General features: G+C 35.0%; 1 protein-coding gene and 1 long non-coding RNA gene across 6 annotated transcripts; both read right to left on the bottom strand.

Annotated features, from left to right (window-relative positions):
• Positions 1-9,689: 9,689 nt before the first annotated feature.
• Positions 9,690-11,451, bottom strand: LOC25499443 (uncharacterized). The gene is made up of 3 exons (XM_024769946.2): positions 11,272-11,451; positions 10,774-11,082; positions 9,690-10,542 (listed from the first exon to the last, which is right to left on the bottom strand). Exons 1-3 carry the CDS (start codon positions 11,371-11,373, stop codon positions 9,775-9,777), a joined length of 1,179 nt encoding a protein of 392 aa, XP_024625714.1. The 5' UTR covers positions 11,374-11,451; the 3' UTR covers positions 9,690-9,774.
• A 2,955-nt stretch (positions 11,452-14,406) lies between these two features.
• LOC25499441 (uncharacterized) lies at positions 14,407-19,869 on the bottom strand. Of its 5 annotated transcripts, none has more exons than XR_003006753.2 (11): positions 19,424-19,869; positions 18,878-18,992; positions 18,427-18,723; positions 18,038-18,209; positions 17,358-17,416; positions 16,987-17,101; positions 16,648-16,752; positions 16,142-16,454; positions 15,349-16,040; positions 15,055-15,159; positions 14,407-14,867 (listed from the first exon to the last, which is right to left on the bottom strand). It is a non-coding gene; the product is annotated as an uncharacterized lncRNA (long non-coding RNA). The 5 variants fall into 5 exon arrangements; XR_003006755.2 differs by lacking the exon at positions 17,358-17,416 and having other exon boundaries at positions 15,349-15,463; positions 15,818-16,040; positions 19,424-19,867; XR_003006754.2 differs by lacking the exon at positions 17,358-17,416 and having other exon boundaries at positions 16,660-16,752; positions 19,424-19,868.
• Positions 19,870-23,705: the final 3,836 nt, after the last annotated feature.

Here is a 23,705-nt window from a genome sequence, read left to right as displayed (position 1 = left end):
GAAGAACAAGATCACATTTTAGACAAGAAGAATCATTGATAGGACTGCTTTCAATAATTGAGCCTAAAACTGTTGAAGAAGCTCTCTCAGATGATGGATGGATATTAGCTATGCAAGAAGAGCTAAATCAATTCCAAAGGAATGACGTGTGGGATCTGGTACCCAAACCTTTTCAGAAGAACATTATTGGAACAAAATGGGTATTCAGAAACAAGCTGAATGAACAAGGAGAAGTAACCAGAAACAAAGCCAGACTTGTTGCTCAAGGCTACAGTCAACAAGAAGGCATTGATTACACTGAAACATTTGCTCCAGTTGCAAGATTGGAAGCAATCAGGTTACTTCTATCCTACGCAATTAATCATGGCATAATATTATATCAAATGGATGTCAAAAGTGCTTTTCTTAATGGAGTCATTGAAGAAGAAGTGTATGTTAAACAACCTCCTGGGTTTGAGGATCTTAAGCATCCTGACCATGTTTATAAACTTAAGAAATCACTATATGGCTTGAAACAAGCTCCCAGAGCTTGGTATGATAGACTAAGTAATTTCTTAATTAAAAATGATTTTGAAAGAGGACAAGTTGACACAACACTCTTCAGAAAGACTCTTAAGAAAGATATTTTGATTGTGCAAATATATGTTGATGATATAATATTTGGTTCTACTAATGCATCTCTTTGCAAAGAATTTTCTAAGTTAATGCAGGATGAATTTGAAATGAGTATGATGGGAGAATTGAAATTCTTTCTGGGAATTCAAATCAACCAAAGTAAAGAAGGAGTATATGTTCATCAAACAAAATATACAAAGGAGCTTCTGAAGAAGTTCAAGCTAGAAGACTGTAAAATGATGAACACTCCAATGCATCCAACCTGCACCTTAAGCAAAGAAGATACTGGAACAGTAGTAGACCAGAAGCTTTACAGAGGTATGATTGGTTCTCTGTTATACCTCACTGCATCTAGACCTGATATTTTATTCAGTGTATGCTTGTGTGCAAGATTTCAATCAGATCCTAGAGAATCTCATTTAACTGCAGTTAAGAGAATCTTCAGGTATCTGAAAGGAACAACTAATCTTGGACTCCTGTATAGGAAATCCCTAGATTATAAGTTGATTGGATTCTGTGATGCTGATTATGCTGGTGATAGGATTGAAAGAAAATCAACCAGTGGAAATTGTCAATTCCTGGGAGAGAATCTGATATCCTGGGCAAGCAAAAGACAAGCAACTATTGCTATGTCTACAGCAGAAGCAGAGTACATTTCAGCTGCAAGTTGTTGCACACAACTGCTTTGGATGAAACATCAGTTGGAAGACTATCAGATAAATGCTAACAGTATTCCCATTTATTGTGATAATACTGCTGCTATTTGTTTGTCAAAGAATCCAATTCTACATTCAAGAGCCAAGCATATTGAAATCAAACACCATTTTATCAGAGACTATGTTCAAAAAGGAATTTTAGATATACAATTCATTGATACTGAACATCAATGGGCTGACATATTTACAAAACCTTTGTCTGTTGAAAGATTTGACTTTATTAAGAAAAATTTGAACATGCATTTTGTGTCTGATTAAAAAAAAAAAAAAAAAAAATTTGCTTGCCTCTGAATAAGAAGTTTGGTTCTGAAGTTTATTCAGAAGCATTTTGGTTCATCAGAAGCTCTTAATTGAGGTTCTGAGGAAAATGTGCTTCTGAAGATGACGTCAGCACTAAAACTTCAGAAGTGTTATTCTTTGCTTCTGAATAACTTGGTTAGTGAGAACGGTGGAAGTTACTTTATGTAACAGCTGTCTCATTACCCAAAAGGTAGTTTTCTGAAGAGTCTCTGACGTGGTTTATTTGTATTGGAGTATAACAAAAAGGGCAATGATGTTTTTATTCGCTTTTTGACGTACTTACACGCGCCCCCAATTTGTCATTAATGCTGTGTTTGTTTGTCCCCTCTGAATTACAAACGTTTTAATAAAAACACTAAGTCATTTCACACACTTCTCACTTCACAACAAACACTTTCTATTTTTCTTCTCAACCCTCTGCGAACGTAAGCGCATTCTCTCATCCTCTCAAAAACTCTTTAGAACCCTAAAACCACTTCATATCAATGGCTTCTTCAAGTTCTGCAACTGGTTCATCATCAAACAAACAACAAGGAGAAGCTCCTGCATATGAGATAAAGGGAAGAACCATGTCAATCGAAGAATGGGAATTAATTATTCAAGCGGAAAATCCAGTGGATTTCGCTTCTCTAACTCACCATGGATGCGACTTGGTAAAATTTTACAAGAAGCAAAAATTGATGGGTTATTTCAGTCTTCTCAATGGTCCCATTTATGAAGTGCTGGTAAGACAATTCTGGGTTAGAGCTTCAGTGTATGACAAAGTTGCTGCTAAACAGGAAGAAGCTCAGATGATTCTGGTTAATCCTACTTTGGAAGGAAAAACCAGAGAAGAGATGGGTCTAAGCGCCTTCAAGGGGACTGAGATTAGATCATCTGTCATGGGCATTCCTGTAACAATCAATGAGCAAGTGATTGCTCAAGCCATGAGAAGGGATGCTTCTGGGACTTATGATGGAGAAGAGATTCCTAACCCCAGAACAAGCCCATGGAAGGAGATAGTAAACTACACTATCTACGGATCAAAGGATGCTAAGTCTTACAGCACCTTAAGCATGGAAAAGAAAATGCTGCTGAAGATCCAGAATGAAAACATTTTTCCCAAAGGTGGAGGAAATGATCAACCCTCTCTTGGTCATAAGGTCTTTCTGCATCACACCATCACTCAAGAAACAACAATGAATGTTCCCAAGTACATGTTTAAGTACATGATCAAGGAACTCAAGAAGAGCCAGATGGAGAACAGAAAGTTCGTTCCTTATGGAAGGCTGCTCTCCATAATTTTCCAGGAAGGAGGAATCTTAAGTGTCCTAAAGGATGTGGGCATTTATGACAATCAGAAGCTGGGAGCAGTCACAGGAAAGATAATAAATGGGGCAACCTTGGTCAAAATGAAGCTGGTCTCAACTTGCCAGAAACTAGATTCAGATATGCATGAATCTGATGTCATATCTGATCTAGTCTCTAATGAGATACACATATGCAAGAAGGATCCTCTGGATGTTCAAAGGGCATACATTTTGGACTTCTACACAACCTACAACAAGAAAATCAGCTTGAAGGATGTTCCTGATGAAATGTATGGTGGTGCTCTGCCTGTGGCCAAAAGCAGAAAGTCCAAGAAGAAGCAGATCACCAAGGAAGAGTATCTAGCTGATGATGCTACTGAGAAGGGTGCTCAGAAGCATCAGAAAGCTATGAAAGAAAAATCTGCTATGTCCACCATTCAGGAAGAAGTGGAGGATTTGGATGATGTCCCTCTTATCAAGAAAAGGACAAGGAGCACTCAAGAAACAGCAGAACAGCCTGCTTCTGAACAAGCTGCTTCTGAAAAGCCTCCAAGTCCCAAAAGGAAAAGAGAAGCTGCTCTTCAGACCATCAAAAGGAAGAGGTCTAGTTTTACAAGAAATCTGAAGACAGCTGAAGGAAGAAGGGAACAAATGATGGAAGAACTGGAAGAGAACTGGGATGAAGACTCAAGCCCTAAGAAAGCAAAAAGGACTGCAACTTCTGAGCCCATAGTCATGCCCAGCTTCGAAATGACTGAAGAAATGAAGCAGTATACTAGGGAGGTTGCTGCATCCAAGATAGCCGAGAAGAAAAGGATGAAGATGTTGTATGAAGAAGAAAGGGATGAACGTCTCAAGGCTGCAGGGTATGTGCCTACTCCTGACATTGCTGCTTTATCATCAGAGTTAGAAACTGTTAAGTATGGAGCAACTCTGCTTTCTCAAGCCTTGAAGAATAAGCAAGCTTCAGGAGCAACTTCATCAGAACAAGCTTCAGAAGCTCCAGAAGCAGTTCATCCAGAAGCTCAGTCTTCAGGTAATCCATCTAATGCTCCAACTAATACTCAGATTCCATCTCTACCCTCTTCACCCTCTTCATCATCAACAGAATCAGATGACCAACCCCTTAGCCAACACATAGACAAGCTTCTAAAAACCAAACCTACCAAACTAACAGATTTAGGAACACTTGACTGGGAGCAAACTCAAATAGAATTTTCTAAGAATAGAATTAAACTTTGTGAGAAATTCAATTTGCCTCCTACTCATCCTCTCTATCCAGATAATCCTGAACCTGTTAGTGTACAACAACCTCAACCAAACCCAGAACCTACAACAAACTCACCACATAACTCAACCACACAAAAAGCCTCTGAAGTAGCTTCAGATGCAACTACTTCAGAAACCCCCCAACACCAAGAATCCTCAACCCTTCACAACTTAGAAAAACATCTAGGTGGTGAAATGCAACCAACACCCACTAAAGCCTCTAAGACAGTTCCTGAAAAGACTGTTTTGGAAACCCAAACAGAAACCCAAACCATCCCTGAGCAAACTGTTCAGGAGCAAACTGCCTCTGAACAAGTTGCTTCTGACCAAACAGCTCCTGACCATCAAACAATACCCTCTGACCATCAAACAACAGACCAACAACAACCAAACTCACCCACAATAATAGACTTAACCTCTGACCAACCAACCACATCAAATACAACTCAAACTGAACCTTCACCCATCCCTGACCATATCCTAGAGTCTGAGTATATAGAGGAACAGCTGATCAGACTTAGTGATGAGATTCAGGCACTGATTCTTCGCAGAACAGTTCCTGCACCTCCTATTCACTATTATGATCAGTGGATGGATCTTCAGAAGAGCTTTGATGAGTTGCTGGATCAACTCAGAACCAAATGTGTGTCATCTCACTCTGCAATGCTGAAGAAGCTTTTGGATGATATGCATGAAGCAGCTAAGGACAAAGAGCTGAATTATGTACCTCTTCTGGACATCACTCCTTTCTATCCTGAAGAAGAGTATATCACAAGAGCTGCAAGAATTCATGCTGGGCATGTAAGAAGAATGAGGGAAAAGGATGAGCTACTTAAGAAGAAAGATGAACAGATCAAGTATCTCTTAGAACAGCTGTATAAGCAAGCCCAACCTTAGTTGCACACCCAACTCTAGCTTGTTTTTACTTTTGTTCTGTGTAGTCTTATCTTTGTACCTTAACCTTCATTTATAAATATTATGTTCTATTTTTTTTAACTCTAATGATATTTATTGATTTTAATGTCATATGCTCTGATACTTCTTGCTCTGATACTTATTATGTTTTTATTTGGTTATATGCTCTGCTACTCTGTCTTTTGTTCTTATTCTTTTTGTTGATGACAAAAGGGGGAGTAAATGTATAGTATTTTTAAGGCACTGAGCCCTACTATAACAACTTCTACATTTCTTTTAAATACCTCTGATTTGATTTTTATGAGTATTTTATTGAAATTTAATTAATAAGAATAGAACTTAGGGGGAGCTTACAAACCTCACCTTAAAGATCTATTAGACTCAGGGGGAGCTTACAAACCTCTGTCCCAGTAGTCAACTTATTAATTAGATCAACAACAATTGAACATTTTAAATACTATTGTTTGTCATCATCAAAAAGGGGGAGATTGTTGGAACAAAATGTGTTTCACAAAGAACCTTATTAAGTTTTGATGATAACAAGGTATTAAAAATTGTCAATTGGTTTTTACTAATAATTGTTCAAGTGTACAGGACCAAAGGCTACTCAAGTTATTTCAATAGGTCTTGGAAGAACAATGGAAAGAAAAAGAAATTCTGAGCATCTGAAGAAAACTGCTCCTGAAGCTCAACTGCTCCTGAAGCTAAACTGCTCCTGAAGAGATGACGTCATCAGAAGCAGAAAGTCATCAGAAGCAAAAGTTTTCATCAGAAGCAATATTTTCATCAGAAGCAATATTTTCACCAGAAGCTACATTTGATTCTTTAATCAAACTGAAGATTCAAAGTTGCTGATTCTCAATTCAGTCTTATCAAAGAAGAACGAAGAACTGAAAGGGAGGTATCAACGGATATATGGAAAGCACTGAGCACTTGTCTCTCATTAATAGAGTTGACAAAGTACAAGTGTACAACCACTACCTCCACTACTCTGTTTTCTGTCTACGCTACAAGACAAAACAACAGCCATGCCTGCAGAAGTTGTACAACTCAAGATGGGAATGAATTTGAAGTTTATTCTTCAAAGGACTACACCCAAATCAGGCAAAAGATCACTGGTGGATAATCAAAGGATTTCAAACGACTCTTTAGACGTGCTGATTATCTCAACGTCTCTTTCACGCCTCTATATAAAGGAGTGAAGACTTGAAGATAAAATAGGAATATACGCAAGTTCAAAAGCGCCAAAACTCTGTCAATTTGATTCTAAAAAGCACACTGAATTTCTGCACTGATTTGATACATCTTAGAAATTCAAAGTCTAGAGTCTTTTCTGTATTGTATTGTGAACACCACTGATTGTATATCAAGTGTTCAATTCAAACTCAATTCTCTGTATTTTTGTTTGATTAGAAGTCTCTTGCCTGCGTGCTTGAGCATTAGAAGTCTCTTGCTTAGTGCTTGAGCATTGGAAGACTCTTGCGTGTGTGCTTGAGCATAGTTTTGTGAAGTCTCATACTTAGAAAGTATTGAGCAGTTGTAATCTTGTGATTATAGTGAAATCTCCTTGGAAGTGCAAGGGGGACTGGACTACTTCCGTGTTGTGGAAGGAACCAGGATAACTGCTTGTGTCTTTGTCTTTCTTTTCTCTGCTCTGTTCTTTCCGCTGCATATCTGATTCTGATCATTTCATCAGAAGCACTCTCACTCTGCTTCTGAAGTTTTATCAGAAGAAGAATTTTTTAGACAGAAAAAGAAAACACAATTCAACCCCCCCCTTCTTGTGTTTTTCTCACCTTCAACATAATCCGGAAACCCCCTAAACACCCCTTTTCAAGGTAAAACAGTCCGGATTATATAATCCGAACTGTATCAGCACAAATTCTAAATATGTTTGTAACATGGATAGTCATTTTAGGGACAATATTAATCTTCCTAACTCTCATCCTTCTGTTTTGGGTCATTGTCACCTGTTCTTGGTCAAAAATCAGGTTTTCGGACTACTTGATCGGATTGCTCTGAAACATCCCCAGAAAATTAGAAACAATTCAAGGACCATGACTCCCTTAGAAAGAGACTTCTTATGGGACTCCGCCCCTCAAAATCCAAAATTCAATCGTTTAGACCCATTTTTAATTATTTTTTTTAATTTTTCATATTCTCAGAAAAATCCGAAATTTTTTTCATTAGTTCTATTTGATTTTTAGAATTTTTTGATGCTATTTTTATGATTTTATTTGACAGGTTTTTAGCATTTTTTACTTAGTTTTTTTGTTGTTTTTAAAAGCAAAATTCAAAACAGCTGAAATGTGAGAGTCTGATGGCTGAATATACTTAAGAATTGTCCGGATTATAAAATCCAAAATAGTAAACATGAATCCGGATTTTAAAATCCGGAATGCACAAGGGCATTTTTGAAAATTTTAGAGGGCACGGGAGAAGGCCTTAAGGTGAGAAAAGTAATAGTCCTATATTAAGGGTCTTGTTTCTTTTCTGGTCTAATGGAAACTATTTCTTTTGGATCGAGATTAAGGGCCGTGTGATAGTTAGGTATATGACTTAAGAAATTCTACTTCATACCCCATTTATACATATACCCCAAGCACATGTTATTTCATAAATACCTTTAATTTTTTTTTAAAAAGTTAAATTAACCCACCGAAATTAACATACTAAGAACAGTTTTTTCTTCAAAAAATCACATCCTAAAAAAGTTAAGTGTATCAAAATTTCTCGATGTTTTAAAATTTTGAAAGATACATTTCAATAATTATACTGGATGTTTTGTTTTTAAAACTTCGAGTATTGAATATTCATACCGAAAAGTTTGAAACTCAAAACAGATTTTTTTTTTTATTTGTGAGACTTTACTTGATGTACTTAATTTTTTTTATTTGTCTGAGGCCTTTTGATAGATGATGAAACAAGTTTTTTTAAGAGGCCTATAGAGGTCTGGAGCTCAAAAGAGAGAATTGCATCACAACCAAATGAGCAAAGGAAAATCCCATTTGTCTAGCTAATACATCAAAGAGGAACCAAGATTACAACTAAGTTGGCCAACACATTCTAAGGGTTTGCACTATTGAGTATGTGATAGATGTATAATTGCAAATTAATTATGGAATCAAATATTGAATTGATAGACAAGAATCCAATTAGAGTTGGTATTCTTAGTACAATAAGAAAAAGAAAAAGATAGAAGAAGACCTAGTCCTAAGACTTAAGTCATTACTCTACCAATGAGTGTCAAAAGGAGAGAAGAGAGACTTGGTCATTTTTCTTCATACCTCTTAGTGACCATCATTCCTCTATTTATGCACAATCTAAGCTTCCTTAATTTTAAAATCACTAGCAAGATGTTCATTTGCCTCAACGTATAATATTATACTAAGTGGAGGAATGCTAGCAACACTCACTTTTAAACACTCTCTCTAACACTCACTTTTGAACACTCTCTCTAAAGACTAGACTCGTACAAATCAGATTAACTTCCCCTCCTCCATTAATCATATTTGCTACAACCAAGGAATCTACAATCTACATTTAGCTCATCTGAATTAAATCCCATCCTTTTTGCAACTAGCAAACCTTCGTACACATCCCATAACTTTTTTAAAAACGTGCAACACTTACCCTAAAACTTACAAGAACCCTCCTATCCATTTACCATATGACTCTCTAATGATTATCACTTAAGCATCTGATATTTTGTGGTGTCTGCATAAGTTCCATTTGGATTTTGAAATGTAAAATTCCAAAAGTTAAACCTGTTGATGTGGAAGTAGAAATAATTCATCAAGATGTATTAGACGAGACGATGCATCAAGCTGAATTATAACAGCTAAACGTCAGTAATGTCTGAATCAGATTTAACAGTTTGACCTATCGACTGATCAAGTCAACAGAGAAATCCACATAATAAATTGTGTTGGCTGGTAATGTCTTGATGATGAAATGGCAGGATTCCACAAAAGTGTCAAGAATTTATCAGTCATATTAAGTTTAAATCTGTTAAGAATTTAAAGAAGCGTTCATGATCACTGCAAATGTTTCTTTCCATTAATAGTAAATTTTCAAAACTTTATAAACCTGTTATGTGCAAAATGCTTGTGGAATTACTTACATAAAGAAGTAAATTTACAATACAAAGAATAACTTTGTGGAATGATAATTTGATAAAGGTAAAAATCGAAATTCCATGTGTCTTGAATTTTTGCTTTGATAAGACAAAGGCAAAAGGAGAAATGGATGAGAAAAGCATAATTTTCAATGGCAACACAAACATGTTAAAAACAATTTGTGCTATTAAAACAAACACCTATCAAAGGATTTGTAAAACAAAAGCCAAATCCCACATGGTGGAGAAGGGAGTGCAAAAGGAAACATCATAGAAAAGAAAACAGAGGGAGTAAGATATTTGTTGTGAAGGGTAAAAGAGCAAAGCATGGTGTTTATGAATCATATTCATACCATGACGAGGCACATTAATCATCAATACCGGCCAAGTTAAAAGTAGACCGAAAGTAACCAGCGACTGTCAATAACCGTTAAAGTAGTTCATTGTAAACAAGGAAAGAAGGAATACTTGTTCAACAAAAGGGAACACAACCTAAAATGCAATAGAATTACAAATTGTTCTTATGAAATCTAAGTTAATGTAAGTGATTAAATTAAACTGATTTTGGAAAGAAACAAGCTTGAACATAGGCCCAATGTTCAGCTAGAGAGGCTTTCTTACTCAGAGCAGAATGATATTCAGTTTCAATGGACGACATCTTGGTCATGAGGTTGACTCCTTTTGAATATTCTTCATTGATTTTGGACTCAATGTGTTTTCCAGATGCTGTGTTGGTTTTCTTATCAGCCAATATTGTCTGTAGTTCCTTTTCTGCTTCTTGAAGATCATGACGAAGAACAATGATGCGGTTAGAGACTTGTTGTTTTCTTTGGTTAAGTTCCTCATGCTTACCATTCACATTTGTTCGATGCTGTATCAATTCTTGAATACACCCACAAACTTCCTGTTGTTCTTGATGCACACCATGATAATTGGATAGAGCAAGTTTGATGTTCTCAAAACGACCAATAGCCATCTGAACTGCAGAAAACGTCCCAAAATCGGCAAAACTGAGGTGATCTTTGATTTCATTTAAATCTTTCACCAACGAAGATATTTCTTCGACAACTCCAGTGGTGGACATGATTGAGTCAAGATCCTTGCTCACCAAAGGTTTCAGTTTTTGCATAATTTCTGAAATTTTTTGGGCATTCGAGTTTTGAGACAGGGCACTAGAGGAGCAGGTAGATACCAACGAATTCAAGTGACTGTGGGCAGCGAGTTTTGACACAAACTCTTCTAGTTGATCAGTCGAATAAATGCTCCCACTAACAGTGTCCATATCAGAATCCTTGGGAGTTTCAGTAGATAATTGTAACACCTGCAAAAAAAAGACACAATGAATTGTCAGTTCCTAGTAAAGAAGGGAAATAGTTATAAGCTTTCTGTTTTTTTTTTTTTTTTGAAGGAGGAAAGAGTTATAAGCTTTAATCAAGTTATACTTTTGGAGAATGCATGAAGAGAGGTTTCACATCAACAATGGGCTGAAATGGTCTAAAGAGAAGTGAAAAAAATATGCAGAAACATAAAATGTAAAGGTGGTACAATATACCTTGGTGCATACATCTTTGTGAACTTTGGAACTGCCAAGCATGCCGCCTGCAGGTAACATATTTGGACTATTGAAAGATGTTGGTACTATGCTATTACACCCACTGGAAGAAATCATTGAGGCGTCTATAGAAGGTGCAACTGCCATGCTTGAGTTTGGACCATACGACATACCAGGGGTTGGTATCATTGTACCCATCGGAGAAGAGCTAACAAGCTGAGGAGACTGTTTGTTGTGATTATGCATAGTTGCTTGTCGGAGGAAATTAGATAAACGACTCTCTAGTGTATCCAAGTTCATGTAGTCATCCTAAAAGACAAGTCGAAAACATTGTCAACACAATAACAGTCTTTGAATTTAAGGAGGAAGAACATGTTTGAAGACACCTTGTTATTACTTCCAGAATCATAAATCTTGAGTATTTAATAATTAAAATCAAGGAAAGTTTAAATCCATTGCAATAGTGAAAAGAAAATTGAAATGAGATCCAGAAAAAACCTTCGTGAGAGCAGCTTTGAACAGGCCCTCGTCCAGGCGTTTTGAAAGATCTGTAATCCTCCCTTTCTGCATTTCAGTAATTGGCTGTTGATGCCGTTGCATTAAGATCACAAAGCTGGAAAGGTAAAATGTAAAATATCTATTATTGTTAGATCGAAAAAGAATATCATGACATATCTTACGCACATATTATATTGTATCTCAATCAAGAAACCAAAGGAGGTGGAACAATAATAGGCAAAGAGTATTGTAATTGACTCAATGATATATATATATATATATATATACTGCAGTGATCCTAATCAATAACTTTGACAGAATGGCCTTGCAAGTTCAAAGTTAAGCAATAACTATATAGCTGAAGACAAAGAAATGTGTCTCAATGTTGTCAAGCAAGTCGTAAATACCACTGTAAAATACGTTGAATCAAAGTCTAAATCAAAATTTAAACTGATTAAATGGTTAAACAAACAAATAGCAACTTACATCCTCTCTTGAATAAATGAGTGTGCTCTAAGAAATTCTTGGTCCATGTTAATCGTTGATCCGCCTAAAGATGGCATCAGTGATGGGAGGGCATTCCCATTCAGTTGAGTATGTCCAAGCAATTGAGAGCCTGCTTGATTGGGTGCATGTCCGGATATCTGCCCTGAAATATCTGCCTCTAGTTTCATATTCATTCTTCACTCTTATAAGACCCTATGCAAATTCAATGTATAAATCCAAGGATTACACCATCAGCATGTGCAAATTGAATGTCAACAATTTAATTTTAAAGGTGATAATATATACTAAGAAGAAACCTATTAGCACAGTATACAATTTTTCTAAAAGAAAGACAATCGTTATAAATGTTGATAAGCTCTATCATCACCAAAATAAGTTGCATCTGCATGTAAATTCACGCTAAAAGTATTTCATACGCTTGTGATGAATAATTGAAAGAATGGATAGATGTTGATTATAAAAATTCAATCAAACTTACGTAAGTACTATTAGAAGAAACATACTGAATCTAATCTAATCAAATCAAATCAACAAATACAAAGTTAAGGAACAAGCAAACCCTAATAGATTATGAAAATGTTACGACAAACCTAAAACGGTGAACAGTACCAAATGGGAGCGTAAATATGTTTTGTTTCATTATATAATTTGATCACTTATATTTTTTTCCGTTTAGTTGTGGTCTATTACGTTACAAATATTAAGACATTTTGGTCACCGATATGAATGACCGAAATGTCTACATTTTTTAAAAGATCAAAACATCTAATATTTTTAAGTTAAGTGACCAAAATGAAACGGGAAAAAAAATTTAAGGAACAAAAGTGAAATCTAAAATTAAGTTAAGGAAAAAAATAATATATAATTTAACCTTTAAAATGAGTAAAAAAACTCTAGGTTTAATTTAGTGGTAAAAAGATGGATGTTAAATTTGAAAGTCTTGGGTTCAAACCCGCTAGTATCTTCAAGAGAGGTTAATGTAAATTTCGATTAAAAAAATAAAAGAAGATTAGGAGAAATAAGAAACATTAGGTAGACTGAAATAAGAAATAAGAGTAGGTTAATTGTATGTGTGACATTGATAGACTTTTGGCAAATGTACTAAAAATGCATCGTTTGTCTCCACAGAGACTGCTGTCAAATTGTTTTGGAAGAAATTGTTTTGGAAGATAACACAGATAAAGTGATCAGGTGTCTTTCGAATAAGTTAATTCTCGCTATTTGGTGAATTGCACCTCCTCTCTCTCTCTCAATGTTCACCTAGTTTTACGACGGACTAACACAATAGTTTTGATCAATCTCTTGAGTCAAAACCTTTCCTAAGTTATAATCTCTTAAGTCGATTCCTAACTTCAGAAGTATTACTGGTTCGTTAATCCCTAAGTCATAACTCGCAGCTTCTTATCTCTAGTTTCGTATGTAAAGTTAAACAGAATTATTAGGTCAGAATTAACAGCTATGGCTAGTAGTCAATTAAGTTCTATGATCAATTTATATGATTAAGAAGCTAGGACTAATAATCATACAAAAGGAGTAACGAAATTAAACCGATAGAGTTTGCGTTGATCCTCAATTTTATTCAAAATGCTATTGTTGAGTGTCCATGTGCGTGGCTCGTTTCCTCCTTCTTTTTCCCGTGATGCGTGATGTGCGTTCCTCCCGTTCCAAAAACGTGAATCCGCTTTCTGCCAAAACGTCGTTACCCTGGCATGATGTGTTGCACCTGTTTTATTACCTTGCTGAATTCATTTTCACTCTCGGGTAATCCAACCAAATTTGGGTAAAAAATGCCCACTTGCTTTTTTATCAATTTCATGCATAGGCACATAATGCTTCCTTTTTCTCTTTAATATTCACACCACCCACTTCTCTTATATATTCCAGCATCCTTTCTTTACTTGACCATTTCTTACTTCCCTTTTTAGCCTTAAAACATGCTACTAACTAATAATAACAACAATAACATATTACATGACTCAATAAATTTAAAACCACAATTTATTCAAAATGACTCCAAATTAAATACTAAGCTAATAAAATTAGACTAAATACTTAATTAAAATGGCTCAAAACGTGATATGATAGACTGTGATGAGACACTTCAAGTGGATGATATATTAGCAGACACTCAACATAGAATACTTTGCCTGAAATTAATGACTATTTGTTAGAGACAATTTTGACATTATGTGATGGAATGAATTCTATCATGCTACAGCCAGTAATGTCTCAAACTCTCAATCAGATTAACAGTTTGACCATCTATTGATAAGTCAACAGAGAAAGCCAGACATATAAAATTGTGTTGACTGGTTTGATGATGAAATGGAAGAATTCTACAAAAGCGTTAAGAATTTGCGAGTCATTGAAAATTTAATAGGACGAGTATCATTGTTCATGAATGAGTCTGGTCGAAATTCAAAAGATTGATCATTGAAAATGATTCTTCCCAAATTAATTGCATGCTCGACAGTGATGAACTATTGAGAGCCATCAATGGTGAATATTCGAAAAGATAAACCCAATATATGTGAAATGTTTGCAATAGAAAAGATACTGCAAAGAAAAACTTCCTTATTCATATATCTCGACATAATTATCATGTTTTGGTGCATGTAAAGAAGCAAATACAATACGAAGAATCACTTTGTTGAATGATAAAGGTAAAAATTGAAATTTCATTTGTCTTGAATTTTTGCTATGATAAGGAAAAGGCAAAAAGAAGAAAAATGCATGATTTTAAACTCTAATACTCCATTTCTGCACCATGTGTTGGAGCACGGGAGGAAGAAATTGTCAAATTGTGTTTGACGACTAAACCCTTGGTGCCAGATGTTTGTCAAAGGACATCATTCATTTTTTACAGGTGACTGCACATTTTCAACATCAACTTCAATGGCATTCTGGGAAACATCAACTGCCTCATCTCTCAATCGATTACTTTCTGTCAAAATAGGAGATCGAGAAGGAAGTGCCACAATAACTTGTCTGATTAATGTTTGTTTTGGAGGAGGCTCAACATGATCACTAGTGGAAAAGGTGGTTGCTGGAATATCCTTAGGAGCTTTAGTAGATAATGGCAACACCTTCTGCAAAAAAAAAAAAAAAAACAGAGACTCGCAATGAATTGACAATTCCTAGTAAAGAAGGGAAATAGTTATATCTTTGAAGAGTGCAAGAATAGAGGTTTCACAACAGCAATGGCCTGAAATTCACCAAATGGGAGAGTGAAAAATATGCAGAAACAGAAAATAAGAGTGATGTGTTACAACACACCTTGGTGCTTACAGTTTTGTGAGCTTTGGAACTTCCATGCATAGTTGCTTGTCGGAGGAAATTAGATAAACGACTCTCTAGTGTATCCAAGTTCATGTAGTCATCCTAAAAGACAAGTCGAAAACATTGTCAACACAATAACAGTCTTTGAATTTAAGGAGGAAGAACTTGTTTGAAGACACCTTGTTATTGCTTCCAGAATCATAAATCTTGAGTATTTAATAATTAAAATCAAGGAAAGTTTAAATCCATTGCAATAGTGAAAAGAAAATTGAAATGAGATCCAGAAAAAACCTTCGTGAGAGCAGCTTTGAACAGGCCCTCATCCAGGCGTTTTGAAAGATCTGTAATCTTCCCTTTCTGCATTTCAGTAATTGGCTGTTGATGCCGTTGCATTAAGATCACAAAGCTGGAAAGGTAAAATGTAAAATATCTATTATTGTTAGATCGAAAAAGAATATCATGACATATCTTACGCACTTATTATATTGTATCTCAATCAAGAAACCAAAGGAGGTGGAACAATAATAGGCAAAGAGTAATGTAATTGACTCAATGATATATATATATACTGCAGTGATCCTAATCAATAACTTTGACAGAATGGCCTTGCAAGTTCAAAGTTAAGCAATAACTATATAGCTGAAGACAAAGAAATGTGTCTCAATGTTGTCAAGCAAGTCGTAAATACCACTGTAAAATACGTTGAATCAAAACGTTAATGGTGAATATTCAAAAGACCGATCATTGGAAATGATTCTACCCAAATTAATTGTATGCGCACCGACAAACTTCAAAAGTGATGAACTATTGAGAGCCATTAATGGTGAATATTCGAAACGATAAACCCGATATGTGCGAAATGCTTGCAACAGAAAAGATAGTGCAAAGAAAAACTTCCTTGTTCGTATATCTTGACATAATCCTCATATGTTTTGGTGCTATGTAAAGAAGCAAATTGAAATTCCTTTTGTCTTGAATTTTTGCTATGATAAGACAAAGCCAAAAAGAAAAGTGGATGAGAAAAGCATGATTTTAAACACTGTTTTTAATATACATTTCAAGGATAATACTCCTTATTCTGTACCATGTTTTGGAGCAGGGTAGGAAGAAATTGTCAAATTGTCATTGACGACTAAACCCTTGGTGCCAGATGTTTGTTAATGGACGTCATTTTTTACAGGTGTTTGCACATTTTCAACATCAACTTCAATGGCATTTTGGGAAACAACAACTGCCTCATCTTTCAATTGATTACTCTCTGTCAAAATAGGAGATCGAGAAGGAAGTGCCACGATTACTTGTTTAACTAATGTTTGTTTTGGAGGAGGCTCAACATGATCACCAGTGGGAAAGGTGGTTGCTGGAATATCCTTGAGAGTTTTAGTTTGTAACACCTTCTGCAAAAAAGAAAGACACGCAATGAATTGACAATTCCTAGTAAAGAAGGGAAAGAGTTATAAGCCTAATCAAGTTATATCTTTGGGGAATGCAAGAATAGAGGTTTCACAACAGCAATGGCCTGAAATTCACCTAATGGGAGAGTGAAAAATATGCAGAAACAGAAAATAAGAGTAATGCGTTACACCACACCTTGGTGCTTACATCGTTGTGGGCTTTGGAACTTCCAAGCATAGTTGCTCGTCGGAGGAAAATGGATAAATGACTCTCTAGTGTACGCAAGCTCATGTAGTCCTTCTACAATACGAGTCGAAAACATGTTCAACACAATAATAGTCTTTGAAATTAAGGAGGAAGAAGTTTGAAAGCACCTTGTAATTTATTACTTCTAGAAACATAAATCTGAGTATTAGAAAATTTAAATTAAGGAAGACTTAAATCCCTCCCAATAGTGAAAAGAAAATTAAAATTAAAGAAGACTTAAATCCCTCCCAATAGTGAAAAAAAATGAAAATGAGATCCAGAAAAAACCATAGTGAGAGAAGCTTTTAACATGCCCTCCTCCAAGTGTTTTGAAAGATTCTTAATCCTCCTTTTCTGCATTTCATTAATTGGCTGCTGATGCCGTTGCATTAAGATCACAAAGCTGGAAGTTAAAATGTAAAATATCTATTATTGCGGATCGACAAGAATGAGAAAGAATACCATGATATATCTTATGCACATATTATATTGTATCTGAGTCAAAAAACAAAGGCAGGTCGAACATCCATTGACAGAGAGTAATCTAATTGACTTAAGGACATATATACTGCAGTGATCCTAATCAATAACTTTGATAGAATGGCCTCACAAGTTCTAAGTTAAGCAATATCTATATAGCGGAAGATGCAGAAACGGACCTCAATGTTGTCAAGCAAGTCACAAATACCACTGCAATGAACACTACATTTTTTACAATCTGAATAAAAAATTTAAACCGAATAAATGGTTATATCTTAGCCTACATATTCAAGTAACATATAAAATTATATATTTACAATGACTGAGGGCCAAAAAATTGTTTTCCTTTCCCGTTTTTTAGATATAAATCCAACTATTTATTTTGAACCAATTTATAACATAAGCTGGCTTCCAAGATTAAGATTACATGTTCATGTCAATAGATAGTTTCAAGAAAATATGAATCTACAAAGTATTACAGCTATTGATAAGATTCCACATAGGGCTTAATATAGTCAAGTTATCCCCTAAGGCTTTGTTTGTGAGTTTGGAGATGAGGGCATTGTAAAAAAGGAAGGAGCAAATGGAATAAATAGAGGACTTTGAGAAAGGAGGGCTTTTGGGGGAATTATTTTTCTTCATAATACAAAATCCTTTGGGGGATTTTGAGTTCCCCCACATGAGGAGGATTTTGTATTTATGAAGAAAAATAACCCCCCCAGGCCCTCCCCACTCAAAGTCCTCTAATTCTTCCACTTGCTCCTTCCTTTTTCCAAAGCCCTCCCCTCCCTTCCCCTCCAAATTCACAAACAAAGCCTAAAGGAATGTGTTGTGGTTAAACAAACAAATGGTAACTTACATCCTCTCTTGAATAAATGAGCGTGCTCTAAGAAATTCTTCAGGGTCCATATTAATTGTTGATCCGCCTAAAGATAACATTTGTGATGGGAGGACATTCCCAGTCAGTTGGGTTTGTCCAGGGACCCTGCTTGATTGGGTACCTCTCTGAATATCTGCCCTGGAACATGTTCCTGTAGTTTCATATTTATTCTTCAATAGTGTAAAAAATGGAGAAATGATATATGTACAACACTACAACCATTTTGTGACAACTTTTGGGACAACTCCCTCTTTCTCTCATACTCTCTTTGTATATCTTTGATTGTCCCATAATTTGTCCAAAAAATGGTTGTTCAAATAACATACATCAAAAGATATGCAAAAACAAAAAATAAAGAGTATACTTACATCTTTGTGATCTTTGGAACTGCAAACCATGCCACCTGTTGGTAACATATTTACACTATTGAAAGAGGTTGATACTATGCGATGACACCCACTGGAAAAAATCATCGAGGCGTCTGTAGAAGATGCAACCGCCATGCTTGAATTTGAACCATGCGACATACCAGGGGTTGATGTCATTGTACACATGGGAGAAGAGCTAACAAGCTGGGGATTCTGTTTGTTGTGATTACACATAGCTGCTTGTCGGAGGAAATTAGTTAAACGACTCTGTAGTGTATCCAAGTTCATGTAGTCCTCCTAAAAGACGAGTCCAAAACATTGTCAACACTCAACAGAATATAGTCTTTGAAATTTACTTCTAGAATCATACATCTTGAGTATTTAAAAATTAAGGAAGATTTAAATCCCTCCCAATAGTGAAAAGAAAATTAACATGGGATCCAGAAAAAACCTTAGAGAGAGAATCTTTTAACAGGCCCTCCTCCAGGCATTTTGAAAGATCCTTGATCCTCCTTTTCTGCATTTCACTAACTGGTATTGCATGCCGTTGCAATAACATCTCATAGCTGGAAGGTAAAATGTTATTGCTGTCAAGTAAAATCGACAAGAATGAAAAAGAATAACGTGATATATCTTATGCACATATTATATCGTATCTTCGTAAAAAAAAACCAAAGCATGTGGAACACACATAGACAGAGATTAATCTAATCGACTTAATTCATGACATATGTACTGTAGTAATCCAAATCAATAACTTTGATAGAATGGCTTGCCAAGTTCAAAGATAAGCAATAACTATACAGCAGCAGAAAAAGAAATGTGTCTCAATGTCGTCAAGCAAGTCGCAAAAATACCAACTATAAACACTACATATAATCACAATCTGAGTAAAAAAATTAAAACGATTAAATGGTTATATTTGTTAGTTTCAAGAAAATATCAATCTCCAAATATTACACCTATTGACAAGTTAAACAAACAAATAGTAACTTACATCCTATCTCGGATAAGTGTGCGTGCTCTAAGAAATTCCGTATTAATTGCTGATCCGCCTAAAGATGGCATCTGTGCTGGGAGGGCATTCACATTCAGTTGAGTCTGTCCAGGCAACTGAGACCCTGCTTGATTGGGTACCTGTCTAGATATGTGCCCTGGAATATCTGCTTGTTGATTCATATTAATTCTTCACCCGTATCAGACTCTGCACAAATTCAACAATGCCTAAATCCAAGGATTACACCATCAGCTAGTGTTTCATGTGAAAATTAAACGTCAAAATCAATTTAAATGTCAATATAAAGTGAACAATTTAATTTAAGGTGCTAATAAAAAGTATTAAGAAGATTGCACCAATAAAAAACCTATAATCAGAATATATACAAATTTTCTAAAAGAGGGTAAAGGGATTCCCTATGGTTGTGTTGTGATGGAAAATTCGGTAATCTATACTATATACTATATATCTGTATGTAAAGAAAATAGTAGCTTTTTTTAGAGGATTTTCGGGTTGACTTTCTTTTATTTCAATTATATTTTTAAACAATTATATCTTTATATTGTTGGTGTTTTTTTTTTACAAGAAGAAACTTATTCCATTTCATTCATAATAATAATAATAGAGATATAAGATGGAATCCTAATATGAATATGGAAACTAACATGACGCAAAGCCACGTTAGCAAAACTATGAGCGACTTCGTTGGATTGTCTCCGAATAAACCTAACATCAGAGGTTACTAAGTCAGAAGCTAACACGCGTCTACAGTCATTGATTACTGCACTAAAATTAGATACGCCACTTTTAATACCATAAAGACTATCTACCACGGTTTTGGAATCAAGCTCAAAGTCCACAATACCTAGTTGCAGATCGCGAACCCAATACATGACTGATAATAAACCTAAAGCCTCACCTAAATCCACATCAAGGAGCAAAGACATTCATTTAGTCTTGGCTAAAACACAACGACCTTCATCATCTCGAATACACACACCAATGCCAACCCGATTCCGAGCTTCAGAAAAGGACGCATCAACATTACATTTAAATCTGCCAGGACTTGGTTTAATCCACTTCAAGTCATTCGGGGTAGCGGGATGTTGAAGGATAGGATGACGAATAGTCTGAGCATTCCTCCAACTAGTAAGAAGAGATCCTGCACGAGTACAAATATCTTGAGCTGTTTCAGTAACATTGTTCCATACCTTATTGTTTCGATGCTTCCATATACTCTAAAGGGTCACACTGAATACTTGCTTTTGTTGCTGGTCCAGGTGTTATAAGATAGCAAACACATTGGTTGGAAAACTTGCAGAACTATCAAAAACAGTCATCAAAAGATTCCATAATCCACTACGTTGCCAACAAATCTTGCTTTTATTACACATAAAAAACAAATGGGTATTATCCTCACCAAAATCATCACACACTGCACACCTATCAGTACACTGAACTCCTTTTGATTGCAATCTAATTCTTGTGGGCAAACAATTACGACAAGCTCTCCATATTGTTGGTGTTATTATTGAAAAGATAAGAATTTTTATTATATTTGTTATATTATTGTTGCCATTGAAAAAAATTAATATGGTTTGTTGAGTTTGTTATATTTGAAAGTCACAAATATCTATAAATAAATTTATATAAAATCTCGTTTGTAATTTACATGCAAATTTCTATAAAATATCGTTGATAATCTACACACGCTAGCGCAATAAAAAGAGCGGAAAGACGGGCACGTGATTTTAGTTTTTTAAACAAACTTTTTTTTAAGACTATGAATCTTATTTATTTGGTAAATTCAAGTTTTTTTTTTTGACAAGAATTCAAGTTCTTTTTTTAACAAACTATGAATCCATGAAGGTAAAGATTCTATAAATAAAATTGTAACATTAAAAAAAATTAAGTTAAAATTAGAAGAAAAATTCTAATGGAAAAAATTGTTTTAGATAGGAGAGATATAGTGTGCAAAATAGAAAGGAGTTTGTTAAAGATGATATATCAATTGTTTGTTAAATAACACTCTTAAACAAAAAAGAAAACAGAAAAACCATATCAGTCAAAGAGAAAGATAACATGTTGTCTACACGTCTAAAACATGATTATGGCCACCCTAGACTACAAAAACCATGGCACCACTTCTAGTATATAGACTTCTCGGTCGATCTCTGATGTGGCATGAATTTATCTCTGATAAATGGGAACAATGACGATAATACTCACAAGTAGAAGCGACACACAATGGTTGATTCACAGATTCGCATAACAACTTGTCGATGTTTGTGCTAGTCTTGTGGAATTATATGTGTTTGGTGTTATTTGTTTGTGATAGGTTTTTTTGACAATGGGTTCAGTCTTCTTGTGAAAGGGCTTATTATAAATAGTGATTCTTATGTCATGTGTGATCACTAATTCATGGTAGTAATCCAATTGAAGTGCTATTAGTGTTCCAATTTTCCCCCCTGTTTTGCTCTTTGTATTGTTATCTCTTTGAGCGATGATGTGGGTTGTTTAGAGTTATTCATGTTTGTTGGCTAGTGAGATTCACATTGCTTGAAAATTAGGGAAGAAACGTTCCTAGGTCACTGCTTGTTACAGGAGGTGAGATATTTGTCAAGCAATGTGTATATTTTAACAGAAACTAAACAAAAGTTAATAGCAGGGGAGGTTCTTGTTTTTCTGAAAATAAAAGGGAGGTTTGTGTCATTCAAGCAAAGCTCGGGGGAGGTCTATGTAATTTCTCTTAGAAATTCTTATGTGACTTCTCTGCGACCACAAGGTATGAGGGGTAGAAGCCCTGAATATCTTTCCAATCAACATCATGGCTCCAAGCTATAAACTATTCAGATTATAATTAGTCCATTGTACCAACTTACATCAAAGAAGTTAGATCTAGCATCAATATGAACCACATTAATAACCAAACATGTGTTTGAAATCAATTAGACTATCCATCAGCATACGTCTTTTTCAAAATTTTAAGCGTGTATTTGAAAAATATGTGTTTGTTCAAAGAAAATATCAGTATCAAAATATTTTCATTACGGATTTATGCAAGTGAATTTTACTACAATGCTTCTGATTTTGAAGCACATTCTGAACTCCCTTACAATAATGATGATAAAAATTATTTCTTATTAGATGAGTATATGACATATGATCAATTATATGCATATAGAAGCAATTATTGAAAACATTTTGAAAAGATGAGTAAGGATGAAAGAAAACACTTGAAGCTTTAACAAATAAAAGCAATGATTAAAGGAAAACAAACTAACATAGATACTGATTAATTATTGAGGGCCATCAATTGTGAATATTCGAAACTATAAACCCAACATTGTGCGAAATGCTTGCAAAGAAAAAGACAATGCAAAGAGAAATTTCCTTATTCTTATGTCTCAACATAATTCTCATATATTGTGGTACTACGTGAAGACAATGCAAAGGATTACTTTGTTGAATGATAAAGTTAAAAACTAAAATTCCAATTTGTCTTAAATTTTTGCTCTGATAAGTCAAAGGCAAAAAGAAAAGTGGATGACAAAAGCATGATTTCTAATGGAAGAACAAGCATGTTGAAATCCATGAAGGGAATAGTACTTCACATCATCAACAACCTTGATTTTAAACTTCGTTTCCAATTTAAATTTCTAGTAAAGAGATAATTGTAACACCAAGAGACACGCAATGAATTGACAATTCCTAGTAAAGAAGGGAAAGAATTATAAGCCTAATAAGTTATATCCATAGAGAATGCAAGAATAGAGGTTTCACAACAGCAATGGCCTGAAACTCACCAAATAGGAAAGTCAAAAATATGCAGAAACAGAAAATAGAGTAAATGTGTTACAGTGGTGCTTGCATCTTTGTGAGCTTCAGAACGGCCAAGCATAGCTACTAGTTAAATGACTCCGGTGTATCCAAATTCATGTAGTCCTCCTAAAATATGAGTCGAAAAAATCATCAAACAGAATAATAGTCTTTGAAATTTACTTCTATTATCATAAATCTTGAGTAGTTAAAATTAAAATTAAAATTAAGGAAGACTTGAATACCTCCCAATAGTGAAAAGAAAATGAAAATGAGATCAAGAAAAAACCATAGTGAGAGAAGCTTTTAACATGCCCTCCTCCAAGCGTTTTGAAAGATCCTTAATCCTCCTTCTCTGCATTTCATTAGTTGGCTGTTGATGCAGTTGCATTAAGATCACAAAGCTGGAAGGTAAAATGTAAAGTATTTATTATTGCTAATCGACAAGAATGAAAAAGAATAT

This window comes from Medicago truncatula, chromosome 7, assembly GCF_003473485.1.
Source record: "Medicago truncatula cultivar Jemalong A17 chromosome 7, MtrunA17r5.0-ANR, whole genome shotgun sequence".
NCBI lineage: Eukaryota > Viridiplantae > Streptophyta > Magnoliopsida > Fabales > Fabaceae > Medicago > Medicago truncatula.
Note: the sequence above shows the minus strand (reverse complement) of the source record. Positions and strands in the feature narration are given on the sequence as shown.

Bases quoted from the DNA above. Each gene is read 5' to 3' on its own strand.
- LOC25499443 (XM_024769946.2), bottom strand. From the start codon at position 11,373: ATGCAACGGCATCAACAGCCAATTACTGAAATGCAGAAAGGGAGGATT. The intron at 11,083-11,271 runs GTTTTTTCTGGA...CTTGTCTTTTAG, and splicing joins TCAAAGCTGCTCTCACGAAG to GATGACTACATGAACTTGGA. The intron at 10,543-10,773 runs GTATATTGTACC...TTTTTTTTGCAG, and splicing joins ACAAAGATGTATGCACCAAG to GTGTTACAATTATCTACTGA.